At 39.4% G+C, this 17,717-nt stretch overlaps 1 protein-coding gene across 3 annotated transcripts in view; it reads left to right on the top strand.

Annotated features, from left to right (window-relative positions):
* The window catches only part of ACYP2 (acylphosphatase 2), a 293,604-nt gene that overhangs the window by 136,106 nt on the left and 139,781 nt on the right, over positions 1–17,717 (top strand). Inside the window, exons 4-5 of one of the 3 annotated variants that reach the window (XM_086701109.1) lie at positions 6,123–6,178; positions 7,083–9,190. The exons of the other annotated variants lie outside the window; for them this stretch is intronic. Coding sequence (XP_086557235.1) covers positions 6,123–6,171 — 49 coding nt within the window. The 3' untranslated portion in view covers positions 6,172–6,178; positions 7,083–9,190. Of the gene's footprint in view, positions 1–6,122; positions 6,179–7,082; positions 9,191–17,717 lie in introns of those variants that run through there. 3 annotated transcript variants of the gene reach the window in all.

Genomic DNA, 17,717 nt, shown 5'->3' with positions numbered 1-17,717 from the left:
GAATTCTGGTGAGAGCCCCGGCTGGGTTGTAGATTACCAACTTCTCATTCCGTCCTCATATGGCAGAAAGAGAGCCAATCAGCTTTCTGGTCTCTTATTATAAGGGCACCAATCCCATTCATGAGGTGTCTGCCCTCATCCTCATGATCTAACTATCTCCCCAAAGCCCCACCTCCAAATACCGTCACATTGGGGATTAGGCATCAACATGTGATTTGGGGTGGGTGGGGGGGACACATTCATTCCATAACAATACTTTATTGCCTTTTTCATGACTGTGTATGGAATATTTTTCCTATTTCTGTTTCCCATGCTATAATAGGGAAAGCCTAAGGACTTTTGTATATTTATCTTACATCAGAGTTACCTTATCAAATATTCTCATTAATTCTACTAAGTTTTTTGGGCGGGAGGGTTAAACTATAGTTATTGGGTTTTTTAAGTACACAAGTGTGTAATTAGCAAAAAATAATGTTTTTTTTTTTTTTCATTTCATTTGCCAGACCCATCAAGACAATGTTGAATAATAGCAATAGTGGGTATCCCTGTCTGATTGTATTTGAAATGGTTTTGTTTCACCAAGTAGAATAGTTTGCTGTCGATTTTCATTAAATGTACTTTATCACATTGAATTTCACTTTGCATTCCTTGAATTAAGCTCTGATTGGTCACAGAGTGTTATTCTTTTGAATCATAGCTGAATATTACTTGTTAATATTTTATTTAGAATTTTTGCATCTATATTTATAAGAGGGATTATGGTTTCTTTAAAAAAGTTTTCTTTACTATATTATGTTTTAGTGTTAAAATTTTGTTGGCTTCATAAAATGTATTAGGAAATTTTCCATTTTTTCCTTCATTCTGGAATAACTTGAATAATATTGGAATTTCTGTTATTAAGTTAGCTGAAACAAGTTATGAAATCACTTGGTCCTTGTACCTTCTCAATGGTGGGCTACCAGTTGTTTTTGTTTTTGGTTGTTTTTCTTTCTGTTATTGTTATTATTATTTTTTTAATTTTAGAGATAGCATGAACCATTAGGGTAGAGGGGTAGAGGGAGAGAGAGAGAGAGATAATCCCAAGCAAACTCCACACTCAATGTGGAGCCTGACTTTGGGCTCTATACCATGATCCTAGGATGGTGACCTGAGCCGAAATCGAGTCAGTTGCTCAAGAGACTGAGCCACCCAGGCGTCCCCCAATCTAGCGTATTGTAATTGGTTGTTTGAATTTTCCACTTTTCCCAGATTCATTTATGTTTTCCTAAGAAATTATCCAGGTTTTCAAATTGCTTGTCATGGATTTTATACTTAAAAAAAAATTTTTTTTAACGTTTATTTATTTTTGAGACAGAGACAGAGCATGAACAGGGGAGGGGCAGAGAGAGAGAGGGAGACACAGAATCTGAAACAGGCTCCAGGCTCTGAGCTGTCAGCACAGAGCCTGATGTGGGGCTCGAACTCACGGACTGTGAGATCATGACCTGAGCCGAAGTCAGACACTCAACTGACCAAGCCACCCAGGCGCCCCGGATTTTATACTTTAAAAATCTCTTTTGTATTTGCGGTTATATGTTCTTTGAAATTTTCCTAATCTTATATAATTTGATTCTCTTCTTTTTCCTTAATTGGGTTTAGAAAGGATTTATGTGTTGATATACTAAAAAAAAAAACATTTTGCGGGCGTCTGGGTGGCTCAGCCGGCTAAGAGTCGGACTCCGGCTCAGATAATGATCTCGCGGTTTGTGGGTTAGAGCCCCGCATAGGGCTCTGTGCTGCTTCGGATAATGTGTCTCCCTCTCCCCCTCCCCTGCTCGTGCTCTGTCTGTCTCTCTCTCAAAAATAAACAAACATTAAAAAAAATTAAAACAACATTTTGGATTTATTAATCATTTCTCCTTTTTTTTTTTTTTTTTTTTTTTTTGGTTTTCCAGTCATTAATTTCAACTTTCATCTTTACTAATTCCCTCTTTATTTCTTTGTTGATCTTTCTTTAAGTCTTCATCATGAATTGTAGTTCCCTTTAGGTTTAGTCTTTTTTTTTTTCTTTTTTAATAAGATATTTTTTGAAAAGTTTGTTTATTTATTTTAAGAGAGAGAGTGTGTGAGTGGGGAAGGGGCAGAGAGAATGAGAGAGAGAATCCCAAGCAGGTTTCATGCTGTCAGGCTGGAGCCTGAAGTGGGGTTTAAACTCACAAAACTGGGAGATCATGACCTGAGCCGAAATCAAGAGTTAGATGCTTAACCAAATGAGCCACCCAGGTGCCCATAATTTTAATCTTTTTAAGTCAGTAATGAAGATGATTAAGCATTTGCCCTTAAATACAGCTTTTGTTTGTTACATAGGTTGGGTAAAAAGTGTTCTTTTCATTGCTTTCTGGATAGTCTATAAGTTCATTTTTGGTTCCTCTTCAAATAATAACAAATGACATTCTGGGTATGTGTTTTTTTTAAAATATCCAGTGTCCTTCTCTATCTTTAATAATGTTTTTTGCCTTAAAGTTACTTTATCTGGTATTAACAGAGATATGTACACTTTATTTATATATATGTTTGCATAGAGTATCTTTTCATTATTTTAATTTCAATGTTTCCTTCTCATTGTGTGCTTTTGTTTGTTTTTATTGAAGTAGTTGATGGACAATGTTATATTAGTTTCAAGTGTATTTCAATATATTTTATATGTGTATCTCATGTTTTTAAATTAGTATATTTATCCATTTAAGTTTAATGGAATCATTCATGTTTAGAATTAAATATGTATCTTACTGTATTTTCCCCCTTGTCTTATTAGTTCTGTTTTCCTTTTCTTCTTTCTAGCCTTTATTTAAATTGATTATTTTTTATTATTCCACTTTTTTTGTCTGTTAGAAGTTGTATATTCTTTTGTTTCTTTTATTAGTTCCTAGAGATACAACATACAACCATAACTGCTCAAAATTTGATATTAATTTATCTCTTTACTCTTTTCCTAATAATGCAACATCTCTAGCATTTAACTTGCTATTTATTTAAGTTCATTTAACTCACTATTTATTTAGATGCTAATTTTTTTTTTTAATGTTTATTTTTGAGAGAGATAGAGAGGGAGAGACACAGTGCGAGCAGGGGAGGGCAGAGAGAGGAGAGAGTCACAGAATCCGGAGGCTCCATGCTTTGAGCTGTCAGCACAGAGCCCCATGTGGGGCTCCAACCCACCAGCCGTGAGATTATGACCTGAGCTGAAGTCAGACCATCAACCGACTGAGCCACCCAGGTGCCCCTAGATGCTAATTTTAATGACCTATTTTAAAACTCATAAGAAATTATTTTTTAAAAGTCAGTATTTTGGGGGGTATTCTATATATTTGCCATTTGTTTTGTTATTTTTTTCCTTCCTAATTCTCTGAGCTTCTGTGTAGGAATATTTCCATTCTGCCAAAAAATGTTCTTTAGTATTTTCCTTCATTTGGGCAGCTGGTGATGTGTTACTTCAGTTTTGGTTTGTCTCTACGTGTTTTTATTTTACCTTAATTCTTGAAAAATATCTTTGTTTCATGTAGAATTCTGACATAGCAGTTATTTTTTCCAGTACCCTGTGGATAACATTACAATGTCTAACATGCATTGTTTTGTTGTGAAATTGGCTGTCAGTTTTACACCTTGCTTCTTGAAAATAATTTTGCTGCTTTTAAAATGGCAATGATAATAAAATTGTCAGTTTACAGTTTGTGATAATAAATATAACATTAAGCCTGTCAGTTGGTTTAGGTGATTTTCTCCTGTAATACTTAGTTCTCTGGATATGTATGCAGTAGAGGCATGAAGTGGGGTTCATCCAGGGCTTGGTTGTTGCCAGCTATAAGGAGCAGAAGTGAGAGAGCAGGGTTTGAGGGCATTTACAAGAGTGTGAATAGAAGGATGAATCCCGAACCTAAGTTCAGACAAAATGAGAAATGAGCTGGGAGGAAATTGATGGGCAGTGAGAAACGGTTGTCTTATTTAATTGTGGGTGTAAGGAATTGTAACAGCTTGCAGGAGCCGTGTTTTGTTGCACAATTCAGTCCTGGAATCAGCAGAGTCAGTGCAGAAAGGAAGGGATGGAAGGGGGATGTGAGACATCTGTGATGTTTCCTGCCCCGCTGTGAGTGAAGTTCTAGTGTAGATAGGCTCTTGCACTGACTTTTTTTTCTGTGTCCAGTGGTTCTTTAACCAGATTTCATCTGACTGTTGCTCAGTGGAACTTCCTTCAGCTGTCTGAGAAATTATTGAAATTCGGCACGTTTTGGTATTGTCCTTTTTATTTAAAAAAATTTTTTTTTCAATGTTTATTTATTTTTGGGACAGAGAGAGACAGAGCATGAACGGGGGAGGGGCAGAGAGAGAGGGAGACACAGAATCAGAAACAGGCTCCAGGCTCTGAGCCATCAGCCCAGAGCCCGACGCGGGGCTCGAACTCACGGACCGCGAGGTCGTGACCTGGCTGAAGTCGGACGCTTAACCGACTGCGCCACCCAGGCGCCCAGTATTGTCCTTTTTAAATTGCTTTTTATTACGGGATTTTCAAGCAGATCCATGGATAGAGAGAATGGGACAATGAGCATCATGTGTCTGTTACCTGGTTTCAATAACAATTTATGGCATTCTTATTTCACATATTCCTCCAACTTTTCTTTTACTTTTCTCATTGTTAGAGTATTAGAGCGAATTTCCTACATCATATCATGCACCTGTAAGTTAGGTTGAGCAATATGAAACTACCAATGTTTGACAAAATTTTGAGCCACAAAATAGCAGTTTCATATTGTTGAAAGAGTTTTCTCTAAGTCTTTCTCTAAGTCTCTAAGACTTTTACTATTTTTCTCTAACAGAAACTCTATATACCCATCAATATATTTTTCTAAACTCTACAGCAGATCTATCTCCAAATGTCAGAGTGAAAAGTCTGTTACACTTTCCCTGAGGCTTGTCTTCTCCCCAGTCTGGGTCTGTGCCTGCTGGACAGCTGTCATTCTCATGCTTCCCTTTGTCCCTTTCCTGTGGAGTGGGTTCCTGTTTTCTCAATCATATTTTTATCTTCCTGGACTTATTCCTTTGTTTGTTGAAGTCTAATTCTCCACTAGCTTCACAAGGAAAGATAGGAGAGAGACAAAAAGTTTGAACCCTTAACTGCCTTCATTTACACTCATACTTGATGGATTGTTCGAGTTTTAAAATCCCAAGCCCCGAAATCATCATCCACCCAGAATTTTGAAGGCATAGCTCCATGACTTCTTGTGAGACTGCCCAGAGATTTGATGTCTTTCTCATGCCAGGGATTGGAAAATATATCTGTTTATTTTCCTCAGAAAATGTTTTAGATATTCAGTGTATCCTTCTTTTTCTGTGTTTCAGTCCTCTGCCAGAGCGCATGTTTTAATTTCATTTGAAATGCTGGGCTCTGGGAGGAGGAGAATTTCTGTGTCTTTGAAGATTTCTTTCCCGCTCTCTTTTTGGTTGTCCTCTTCTGAAACTTGCTTATGGACATGATTCTTTGATTTTTCTTTTTTCTTCTCTTCTCTTCTCTTCTCTTCTCTTCTCTTCTCTTCTCTTCTCTTCTCTTCTCTTTTCGTTCTTTTTCTGTGCTAGCTTCCAAACTTTACTATCTGGAAACTGTCTCAATTTTGTCTTCCAACTTTCCGATTAATTTTGTTGTGTCTGCTTCATAGAGTCTTGTCCTTGTTTTCTTCAGATTTCCCTGATGGTATTGTGTGTGCGTTTTTTCATTTTGTTTCCTTCTGCTTTTTGCACTGTTTCTCTTTCCTCTTCTTTTATTCATAAATATGAACAGACAGCCAAGAATAAACAGACTTAAAAATTTTTTTTAATGTTTATTTATTTTTGAGAGGGAGACAGAATGCGAGCAGAGGAGGGGCAGAGGAGGGGCAGAATCTGAAGCAGGGTCCAGGCTCTGTCAGCACAGAGCCCAGTGCAGGGTTCGAACCCATGAACTGCGAGGTCATGACCTGAGCCGAAGTTGGACACTTAACCAACTGAGCCACCAAGCACCCCAAGAATAAACAGTCTTTTAAGGAAATTTTCCATAAATTCTGAGGGAGAGATGATGTTTTTGTTGGGAAACCTCCCAGATGTTAAATCTGTAGGTCCTGTCTTTCCTTCCTGGTGCCTCCAGATCCCAAGTCTTCTGTGTAGTCATGAGGTAAGCTGACTAGCTTCTCCTTGTTTTTGGTTCTGCAGGCACTTAGGCTGAAGCATCTTTGGTTTTTCTGTGTAGTTACTTATCCTCCATCCACTTTCCTTCTAATTTGTTGAAACCTCTTGCTCAGGTTATAGTTCTGTATCAGCTGGAACTATTTTTAGCTGCAAGTTAATAGAAAAACAGAACTTAGAAAGGATAAAACAAATGGGTTCATTTTTCTTGGTAACAAGAAGTCTGGAGGTAGATGGTTACTGGCCTCGGTTCAGTAGCTTGGTGGCATCAGGGTCAATGTTTCTGAGATTTGCTCAGCCTTTCCTTTGTGGTCAGAAAAAGGGAAAGTGCAGCTGTACAGAATATCCATAATGAAGACATGAAGAAGGCAAGAAGGGATAATGGTTGTGTTGCTTTCCCCAAACTTGCCCAAGCTTACATCTGCGGGCATTTCACTGGCTTGTATAGGGTCATATAAATATTCCTTGCTACAGGGGCGCCTGGGTGGCGCAGTCGGTTAAGCGTCCGACTTCGGCCAGGTCACGATCTCGCGGTCCGTGAGTTCGAGCCCCGCGTCGGGCTCTGGGCGGATGGCTCAGAGCCTGGAGCCTGTTTCCGATTCTGTGTCTCCCTCTCTCTCTGCCCCTCCCCCGTTCATGCTCTGTCTCTCTCTGTCCCAAAAAATAAATAAATGTTGAAAAAAAAATTAAAAAAAAAAAATATTCCTTGCTACAAAGAAGACTGGGAAATTGGTTTGGCATATTGATTCCCTGAACAAAATTGGTGTTCTCTTGGCCAGAAAGAAGGGGAGGATAATGGGTAGTGGGTAGGCAATGAATGATGTCTGCTACATTTTTTGTATTTTGATTCTATTATTTTATTTTATTTTTAAAATGTTTTATTTATTTTTGAGAGAGAGAGAGAGAAACAGAACATCTGAAGCAGGCTCTGCACTGATAGCACAGAGCCTGATGCGGGGCTTGAACTCACGAACCGCGAGATCATGACCCAAGCCGAAGTCAGATGCTTAACTGACTAAGCCACCAAGGTGACCCGATGCTATCATTTTAATGGGGTTTCATGTAAAAGGACACGAGCGTGCCATGTTTAATTGTACCGTGAAGCTTACGTGAGAAAATCCACAGAAAGCACTTAGCATAGAGCCTGGCCCAGAATAAAGAACAAATAAACGTTTGCTCTCATTAGGTGACCCATAGGACTCCATCTCTGCACGTGGGGTTCTAGTGGCAGTTGGACTGGCCAGGTGGAAATGCCACTAGGCTCTTGGATATATGGGTCATCCCTGCAGAGAAACTGGGCTAGAGAAATAAATTTGGTGGTTGTCCCTCTGTGGATAGTGTTTGAAGTTATATACATGGATGGGATGACCAGGGAGAGCTTTCTTGATGATAGGTAAACAGGAAGCATGCAGCAGAGAATGTAAATCAAGCTTCACCAACATTATAAATTGGAATGCCATTACAAATAAAAATAGATGGTAGAGAGTGAATTCATTCCTCTAGCATGTACTGTGTGCAGTATTGGTTAAAGTACTGAATTATCAAAAAGTTAAAGCACGGTAAAGAGAAGTTACAGAAATAGGTGGCAAGGTCAGACTACATGTGGTATATTTATGGTTAAATAAATATCGCCTTATTTTCTTCTGGTTGTTAAAAAACTTTATTTATTTAAGAGTGCTATGACATAAGAAAATCGGAATTAAATTGTCTTTTAAAAACATGAGTGTGCTTTCATCTGAAGTTATTGAAATGTGGAATTCAACAGGCAACATCATTTAGAGGTGGCTTGGCTACGATTGTAGCAGCTCTTTGGAAAGGTGCCAGGAGATCCCAGGACATGCTGCAGATGTGTGTATTTTCTTCCCCTTCTGTGTTTCATTTGGTCAGAAAGAATGACTGATGGCTTTCTTTTGCAAATTGCACTATGTGATTCCAATTGTGGTGGTAAGATTCGCCAACATTTTTTGATACATAGAAACCATTTGAGTCTATTGTTTTATTTTTATTTTAAAGTTTATTTATTTATTTTGAGAAAGAGCAATGAAAAGTCAGAGAGGGAGAGAGAGAATCCCAAGCAGGCTCTACACACTGTCAGCATAGAGCCCAACTCGGGGCTCCATCTCATAAACTGTGAGATCATGACCTGAGCTGAAATCAAGGCTCAGACGCTTAATGAACTGAGCTACCCAGTTGTCCCTAAGTCTATTGTTTCATTAAAGCTACTTTTCCCATTGGTAACCATTTAAAATTAATGTATAGAGTTATAATTCTGAGCACAAACTTTTTTTTTCCTAAGTTTACTTATTTATTTTGAGAGAGAACGCATGAGTGGGAAAGGGACAGAGAGAGAATCCCAAGCAGGCTTCGTGCTGTCAGTGCACAGCTGGGCATAAACTTTTGACTAAATCTGTACAAAATATATTTTTCTTAAAAACTAAATGGAAATTCTGGGGGAAAAAAGCCCTCAAAACACAAAAAACTAAAAACATTTGCATGTGGACACAGCCAAATTCTAAAATTAAAATTACATCTTGATTGCTATATATTTTTAAAACCATATGTCATATATGTGTAGTTTGCACTTGAAAGCATCATTGATGGGCTGGAGAATGTACTCAAGAGAGTGATCAAATGGTTACGTGGTCTGGAAAACTATATCACAATATAGGTAATGCTTCAAGGCATTGAAGGTATTTAGACTGGAGAAAAGAATACTTGAGGGAATCATGATAGTTTACTTCAAGTATTTGAAGGGCTGATACATGGGAAAAGATAAGTCTTTTATGTTGCTCTAGAAAGTGATAATTTTGGTTATAGTAATGGGTGAATTTGTTTATTTCAATTCACTTTGACAAAGAATTTTCCTGTAAAGGTATCTAATGTATCTAATGGAATTTTATCAATAACTAGGAGTGGTCTACATCAGGGGTTGGCATACCATGGCTTTCAGGCCAGATCTGGCCTATTGCCTGTTTTGTAAATAAAGATTTATTGGATCACAGCCCATTCATTCATGTTTTGTCTTCTGTTGCTTCTGTGTTACATTGGCAGAGTTAGCAACTGTAACAGAGGCTGGATGACCACAAAGCCTCAAATATTTACTCTCTGTCCCTTTATAGAAAGAGTACCAACTGATGGTGTAGATATCAGACAAGTCAAGGGTGTGGTAGAAGATCTAACTCATTGGATGGTAAGTCAGTGTAGGTGACCTCATAGGTCCTGTCCAACTGAGATTCTATGGTTCTATGCAGAGTTGACAATATACATGTATTTAAAATGTGTCCATATATTAAGAGTTAGAAGTAGAATAGAGGCATGTTCATCAATATAGTCATGTTTATCTCTTCCACAGATATTTAGCATTTGTGTGAAATAGGAATTTTAACAACGTTCTGCTTTAACTATGAAATGCCATTGTTTTGAATTTCTAGTTGTTACAGCAGTGGATTGGAATGAAGCAATGGATTTTGTAAACAGGTAGTGTCAGATTAAAAGTTATTTAAAATTAAAATTTTTTTTCACCTGTTATTTATTTTTTCGAGACAGAGAGAGAGACAGAGCGTGAGCAGGGGAGGGGCAGAGAGGGAGGGAGACACAGAAACCGAAGCAGGCTCCAGGCTCTGAGTGTCAGCGCAGAGCCTGACCTGGGGCTCGAACCCACAAACTGTGAGATCATGACCTGAGCCGAAGTCGGACACTTAACGGACTGAGCCACCCAGGCGCCCCAAAGTTATTTAAAATAAAAAAAAAAATAACTGTTCTCAGGCAGACCATTAGTGGCATGAATTTCTATGCAACCAGAATTACCAGTTTTTCCTTTTTCATCTGAGAATCTCAAGGCACTTAACTAATATTTTTTATGCCTTATCATCAAAGTTTTTTCTACAAATACATGGGATTATTAAGAAAGTTTCTTTGGTTCTGTGTGAGTATAGGTGTGGGTGTGTTTTCCATTGCATGTTCTATTGCAATACAGAAGACTTGGACATTTTCTAAGAGACAGAAATTCATTGAGGAGCTGTAATTTTGGGAAAAAAATTTTAGTGTGACCTGACTGATATAAATCATTCCAGTGGAAAATTAAAAACATAACAAAATATCTACAGGGGAGCTGGAGTTCTCACATCAGGTTTTAGACCCCAAATACTAAGTCATTTATTTTCCTTTGGAATATAGCATCTGTATGAAAACTACTTAAATCCCTGGTTTTTGCTTTAAAGTTTACATTTTAGATATGTGAATTTAGTAAGATAATAATATTTAAGAAACGTATAATGCAGCAGTAATGAACTTTTAAAAAATTAATAGATTTTATTTTATTTTAATTTTTTTTTAACGTTTTATTTATTTTTGAGACAGGGAGAGACAGAGCATGAACGGGGGAGGGTCAGAGAGAGAGGGAGACACAGAATCTGAAACAGGCTCCAGATTCTGAGCAGTAAACACAGAGCCCGACGCGGGGCTCCAACTCACGGACAGTGAGATCGTGACCTGAGCCGAAGTCGGACGCTTAACCGACTGAGCCACCCAGGCGCCCCAATAGATTTTATTTTTAAGAGAAGTTTTAGGTTTACAGAAAAATTGTGTCAGAAAGTAGAGTTCCCGTATATCCCCTCACCTCTGCCCCCACCCCACCCCCATTTGCCTCTATATTATGAACATCCTACATTAGTGTAGCACATTTGTTACAATTGATGAGCCAATATTGATACACTATTATGAACTAAAGCCTATAGTTTACACTGGAGTTCATTCTTTGTGTTGTAGGTTTTGTGGGATTTGACAAACGTAGAATGACACATGTCCACCATTATAGTATCATACACAATACGTCTACTGCCCTAAAAATCCTGTGTTCCAACCTGTTTATTCCTCCCTCCCACTCTCCTAACCCCTGCCAATCAGTCACGTTTTCACTGCGTCCATAGTTTTTCCACAATGACATATAGCTGGAATTACATAGTATTCAGCCTTTTCAGATGGGCTTCTTTCATTTGGAAATATGCTTTCAAGCTTCCTCCCTGTCTTTTCATGGCTTGAGAGTTCCTCCCTTTCTCCCTCCTTTTGGTGTGTGTGTGTGGGTGGGGGCGGGTGGGGGTGTGTGTGGTGGGTTGGAATTTATTTCAAAAAACAGATTTTAGATGATAATTGTATAGTTTAAATTTTAAAGTACAGAAATGTTGAGTTTTTAAAGCTTTTTTTTAAGACTGCTTTTTCAGAGCAGTTTTAGGTTTACGATAAAATTGAGAGGAAGGCATAAGAATTTCCTGTGTATGCCTTCCCCGACACATGCATAACTTCCCCCGTTATCAGTATCACTCACCAGAATGTTTGTTGTTTTTTTTTTAAATCAAGGATGGACCTGCGTTGACACATTGTAATCACACAAGGTCCACCATTGACCTTAGGGTTCACTCTTGGTGTCATACATTTTATGGGTTTGGCTCATTTCTTTTTACTGATGAATTGTATTCCACTGTATGGATGTACCACAGTAAGTTTATCCATTCAGTTATTGAAAGACATCTTGGTTGCTTCCAAGTTTTGGCAGTCATGAGATTAATTACTTTTTAAAATATAAATAAAATAAAATAAATAAAATATACTTTTAAAGTATTTATTTTTACATATTTTAAAGTTAACTTAGATAAGAAAATGTGAGCATAAAATATTTTTTAAAAAGATATCTCAATTTTTCAACAGCTTGAAACCTATTTCAGTCTACCCACTACAAAATAAAAGTGTTATTTTTTTTAATTTGCAGAAGGTTTACAAGTGTTCCAAAAATTCAAATGATACGGAATTATATGGGCTAAAAGATGTAGGCCTTGCCTGTCTTTCTAATATCATAGTCTTACACATTTTTTCTTATGTGTGTAAAAACATGTGTATATGTTAAAAATACATACGGTATAATCCTGTTATTGTAAAACCCACAACTATATATGCCCATATGGTTACATTTATCTCTTTATCATTAGCAAAGATGGGATCATGATCATGGTATACGTATTGTTCTGCAACTTTTAAACATTTCACAGTATTGTGTATTGTGGATATCTTTTTTTTTTTTTAACTGAAGTGTAGTTGACATACAATGTTACATTGGTTTCAGGTGTACATCACAGTGATTTGACAAGTCTATACTTATGCTGTGCTCACCACAAGTGTAGCTACCATCTGTCACCATACAACACTGTTACGATACCATGAATATCTTTTCATGGCAGCAAATGTTCTTTTTAAATCACTGCAGAGTATTCTACTGTATGGATCTATCCTAATTTAATCATTCATCTATTGCTGGGCATTCATATTGTTGCATTTTTTTGCTTTTTTAAAAATGTTTATTTATTTTTGAGAGACATACAGAGAGTGAGTGGGGGAGGGACAGAGAGAAAGGGGGAGACACAGAATCTGAAGCAGGCTCCAGGTTCTGAGCTGTCAGCACACAGCCCGACATGGGGCTCAAACTCACGAACCACAAGATCATGACCTGATGCTGAAGTCGGATGCTTAACTGACTGAGCCACCCAGGTGTCCCTGCAGTTTTTTGCTTTTATGAATCTTGTTTGCAGTGAGCATCCATATTTATGTGTGTATATCTTTTTCATTTATTCTACAATTATTTGTTTGGTACCTACTATATAGGTATGCCAGGCAGTTCCAGGTGCTGGGATTCAGCCATGAGCCAGAGATGATGCTCAATTTCTTTTGCGGGGAGACCCATGATAAACAATAGGTAAACTAGATGTTTTCAGATAGTAGTAAATGCTGTGAAAGGAGTAGTGGCGGTTTCCCTGCCTCAGATGGGATGGCCAGGGAAGAGGTTTTCATGGAGGTGACATCTGAACTGAGAACTGCATGGTGAAAAGAAGGCTGCCTGTGGATGGAGTCTGGGGGTGTGGTGGGGACAGGGACAAGCAGCTTGGCACCAGGCAGGGCAGTGGGAGCATCTGCCTGGTACAGGCAATAAGGGTACATATGTGTAGGGAACCTGAAAATGAGAAAACCAACTAAAATTGGTTTACTTTTTATTACTGCCCTATGCCAACAATTCTAACCAATAATATACTGCTCTCCGCTGCCCTCCCCACCACAACACTGACATCGTGTGCTTATCCCTATGTTGTATTTAAAGAAATTCTCTTAATATTTATTTTTGAGAGAGAGGAGAGAGACAAAGACAGCTCGAGCAGGGGAGAGGCAGAGAAAGAGAGGAAGACACAGAATCTGAAGCAGGCTCCAGGCTCTGAGCTGTCCGCACAGAGCCTAATGTGGGGCTCGAACCCTCGAACCGTGAGATCATGACTTGAGCCAAAGTTGGATGCTCAACTGAGCCACCCAGGCGCTCCCCTATACTGTATTTTCTTAAGTGTTAACTCCTAGACATGAGTCAAACAAAGACTATGTACTTTTTATTTATTTTTATTTTTTTAACCTTTATTCTTGGGGGTGGGGGAGGGAAGAGAGAGAGAGGGAGACACAGAATCTGAAGCAGGCTCCAGGCTCTGAGCTGTCAGCACAGAGCCTGAAGTGGGGCTCAAACTCACTAACCTTGAGGTCAGGACCTGAGCCCAAGTTGGATCCTTAACCAACTAAGCTACCCAGGTGCCCCAAGCTACATGCCTTTTAAAATGTAAACTGGTGGTTCAGTTTTAATGATGAAAACCATGAAGTATTTTTCAGATAAATACTGAATAAACTAAGGACTCATGGATGAGGAAGTTTTCTTCTATGTACTTTTGTAAGTACATAGTTGTATAGATTTAGGTAATTTAAGTGAATCAAGACAATTATAAAAATTAAGAAATAAATGGAAATGAAATAAAGTCATCTATAAACCCACTCAAAAATACAGATATGGTTTTGATTCATAATGGAACTATTTCTCTCTGCTTCTGTTTCTCTTTTGCTGGGGTATTAAAGCCAAGATCCTAGTGATTTTAGAAAATCCTCAAAATCAGGAAATTATAGAGCTGTGAGACTTATTGAAGTTCACCTAATATTTTAACCCTATTAAGGTTCTATTGGAACAAGCATCTCAGTCAATCATGTGAAGAAGGAGTACCTGCATGGGTGGTGGGACTTAATTGCAGAAAGGGGCCTCAAAAAATAGTTATGAATCAGGCCCCTTATTGGATCAATGCTTTGGGGATAATTTTTAATAAAAATATTGTCATGATGATTTTTATTCAGCAGATATTACATGTCTTCCCATGTCTCTCTGCTAGGTGCTGGGGGTACAAAGATGGTTAAAGGTTTTGTGACAAGTCCAGTTTAACTGGGGAAGAAGATGGGTGGGCCCTAGGAATGGAGCGCTGGGGTGGGGGAGTGGAGGTGGGGAAGCAAGGGGAGGGTGGGGTGGCGCCAGGCGCAAGTGCGCCTCCTCCTGCCTTGTCTGTCTTCCGGCATCTTCTGCCGCTCACTGTCCTCTCCACCACACCATACTCTTCCTCCGTTAGGACTTGTACAGAAGCCGCTCCCTCTGCCTGGCACGGATGCGTATTTTTATCTCCCAGTCTTTCTGATTATTCTCCCACTCACTCTGTGAAACCCTCTCACTCCACGCTCCGTTTCTTCATGGCACTTATTAAAGCTGTTAGGAACAATTACTTGCTTAGTATCCCCCACCTCCACCTGGAGAGAATGCTTTCAGTTGTAAGTGATTGGTAACCTGATCAACAGGTGGCTCAGAGGAGCAGGGGTTGGTTCTTCGCAGATATAAAGGAGGCTGGAGGTCGGGGTGGGGGAGATCATAGTCAGGTGCCTCATTCGTTATCGCTGTCAGGGCTCTGGTCTGAAGGCTTCTCTTGTTCTTTCCCTCACGGGTGTAAAGTGACCGCCCCAGCTTCCATCGTCACCCACGTTGAAGGCTGAAGGAAGGGATGGCTCTGGGTCTATTCTTTTTTGTCTTGGAAGCAAACTTTCCCAGAAGCCTGTGGTACACTTGCGTGTTTGTGCCCTTGGCCATCTCTAGCTGTATCAACTTTTTCAGCAACTGGTATGGAAGGTAAATGTTTTGTGTTCTTTTATGAGAATCTTAGTCAGGTGCAGCCACAAGAGAAGACAGAGGAGCTTAGGGAAAACACAAGTTTACTGTATTTACAGATCCTAGAGACAGAAGGTGTGGCCTGCTACCAGGGGTCACAGGGAAAACACCAGCAGGAGGGAGTAAGGGGCAGGTTAAGCCAGAGCCTGCTATTAGGGTTTCAGAGGGAAAGGCAAGACAGGGAATGGTGAACAGTTTAGGATTGGCTAGTTTGAATAATTCCAGAAGGCTTTGAGTTTTAGCTGCCTTGGGGTGTTTAGGGAAACCAATATTGCCTCCTGGGATGCCTGGGTAGGATAGAGGATGTGTAGGGGTCTGGATTGGTAAATTTGCATATTAAAGGCGTACTCAAGGCTGACCGCACCTATCTCTTGAGAATTGGCTAATCCCCAGGAGCAGCAGTCTCCCCCAACCCCCAGCTAGAAGGTGTTTTAAGATGACAAAACGTGATATATAGAAAGTAAAAAATACGATATAGTGAGGGAGAAGGGATAATTGGGACGTGTTGTCCTAATTAAACTCAAGACTCCTTATGGGAAGCCATTGTCCTATTCTCCCTTGAACTCCCAATGCCTAGCACAGTACCTGGCACACACAATGAAGGTTGGGTGACACCTATGTCAGGAAAAGAAGGTTGAATAAGGACATTGCAAGAGAAAGGAGTGTTTGGTACAAAGGCACCGAGCTGAAATAGCCTCCTTTGTGCATTTGGGGACAAGTGGAGCATAGGCAGATGACAGGGACTATTAGAAATTGAGGCTAGAAGGGTAGTTTGGAAGGTGCCTGCATGGCTCAGTCAGTTAGGAGTTCGACTCTTGGTTTCGGCTCAGGTCATGATCTCGTGGTTCATGAGTTCGAGCCCTGCGTCAGGCTCTGTACTGATGGACCTGCTTGGGATTCACACCCTCCGCCCCGCTCAAGAGTGCTCTCTCCCTCTCTCCATAAATAAAGGAAGAAAAAAGAAAGGAAGGTAGTTCCGGGTCAAACTACGAAAAGCCTTTAGTGTCAGGTTAATTTGTCCGGTCTATATTAGCGCTGGGGAGCCCCTGAAGAGTCTCAGGTGAGGGACTGGCAGGATTTGTAGATTAGGATATTAAGTGAGTTTGGTAGCCTGGTGTAGGAACTGGTGGAAGAGTGACTAGAGTCAGGGAGGCTAATTAACAATATACTGTGGTTCGTTAGGGTAGAGTAAAAATAACTCAGAATTTGGAGAATGTCATTTTGAAGTCATCATCTAGAACATGACCCTGGACCTGTAGCATGATGTGGCAGCTTGTTAGAAATGGAAATTCTTGGGCCGCTACTGAATCAGAATCCCTGGGGTGGGTTCAGCAGTCCGTGTTTTAACGAGCTCTTCAGGTGACTCAAAGCACCTGAAGCTTGAGAACCACTACCTAGCGAGGTAGATACTTGAGGTGAAGAGCTTGACCATCTGGTCTGATGCAGCCACAGCTGCATGTTAGAATCACCTGGGCAGCTTTTTGTTTTGTTTTGTTTTTAAGTCAACGAGGTTGGGCCCCACGTCAGAGCAACTCACTAAATCAAAATCTCTGGGGCTGGGAACCAGGCATCAATTTATCTCTGTTGGTCCCAAAGGGTTCCCATGTGCAGCCAGGGCTGAGAACCACCGATTTTGCATAACCCCTATTGATGAGAAAACTTAGGGCTGGAAGTCATCTTGCTCAAGGTCATACAGCAAGTTCAGGTAAGAGACATTTTTTATTTTTAATTTTTTAACATTTACTTATTTTTGAGAGAGAGCAGGAGCAGGGGAGGGTCAGAGAAAGAAGCAGACACAGAATCTGAAACAGGCTCCAGGCTCTGAGCTGTCAGCACAGAGCCCAATGTGAGGCTTGAACTCAGGAACCATGAAATCATGACCTGAGCCGAAGTCGGACACTTAACCGACTGAGCCACCCAGGTGTCCCAAGAGGCATTTTTTAAAGCTGTCTTCTCTGTGCTGTGATGAACACTATTCCCACTTTTTAATAACTTGCTTTAAGAGAATGGTTTTTAAATTATAAAATAGTAGAGGGGAAAAATAGGTTACAGACAGGATTAGAAAAATTTATTTTCTTTCAATTAACATTATTTCACACTTGAGAAAGTTACCCTTTTTATAAAGATTTTGTGAAATTATTTTTTCAACATCAATGGAAAGTAGTGTGTGTGTGTGTGTGTGTATATATATATATATATATATATATATATGATATGGGTAAATAGTGCTTCATCATTTGAGGATCTAAGTAATGAGAACCTGTCTTCAGACTCTAGGTGGAGCTCTTTGGTTTATAAGAATCTTGTTCTATTTACAATTTTGACAGTCTTTTTAAAAAAAATTATTTGGATTTTTTTTACAAGACATTTAAAAATGTGTACATATTCTCAACACTTCTCAATTTTCTTTTTCTAATTGTTTCAGAGCCATGTTGATAAAAACTCATAAGTCCTTTTACTTCCTTGCTTGACCTAA

The sequence above is a fragment of the Puma concolor genome, chromosome A3 (genome assembly GCF_028749965.1).
Source record: "Puma concolor isolate L17-30 chromosome A3, mPumCon1.1.hap2, whole genome shotgun sequence".
Lineage (NCBI taxonomy): Eukaryota > Metazoa > Chordata > Mammalia > Carnivora > Felidae > Puma > Puma concolor.
The sequence above is the reverse complement of the archived record's forward strand: the minus strand, read 5'-3'. Positions and strand labels throughout refer to the sequence as shown.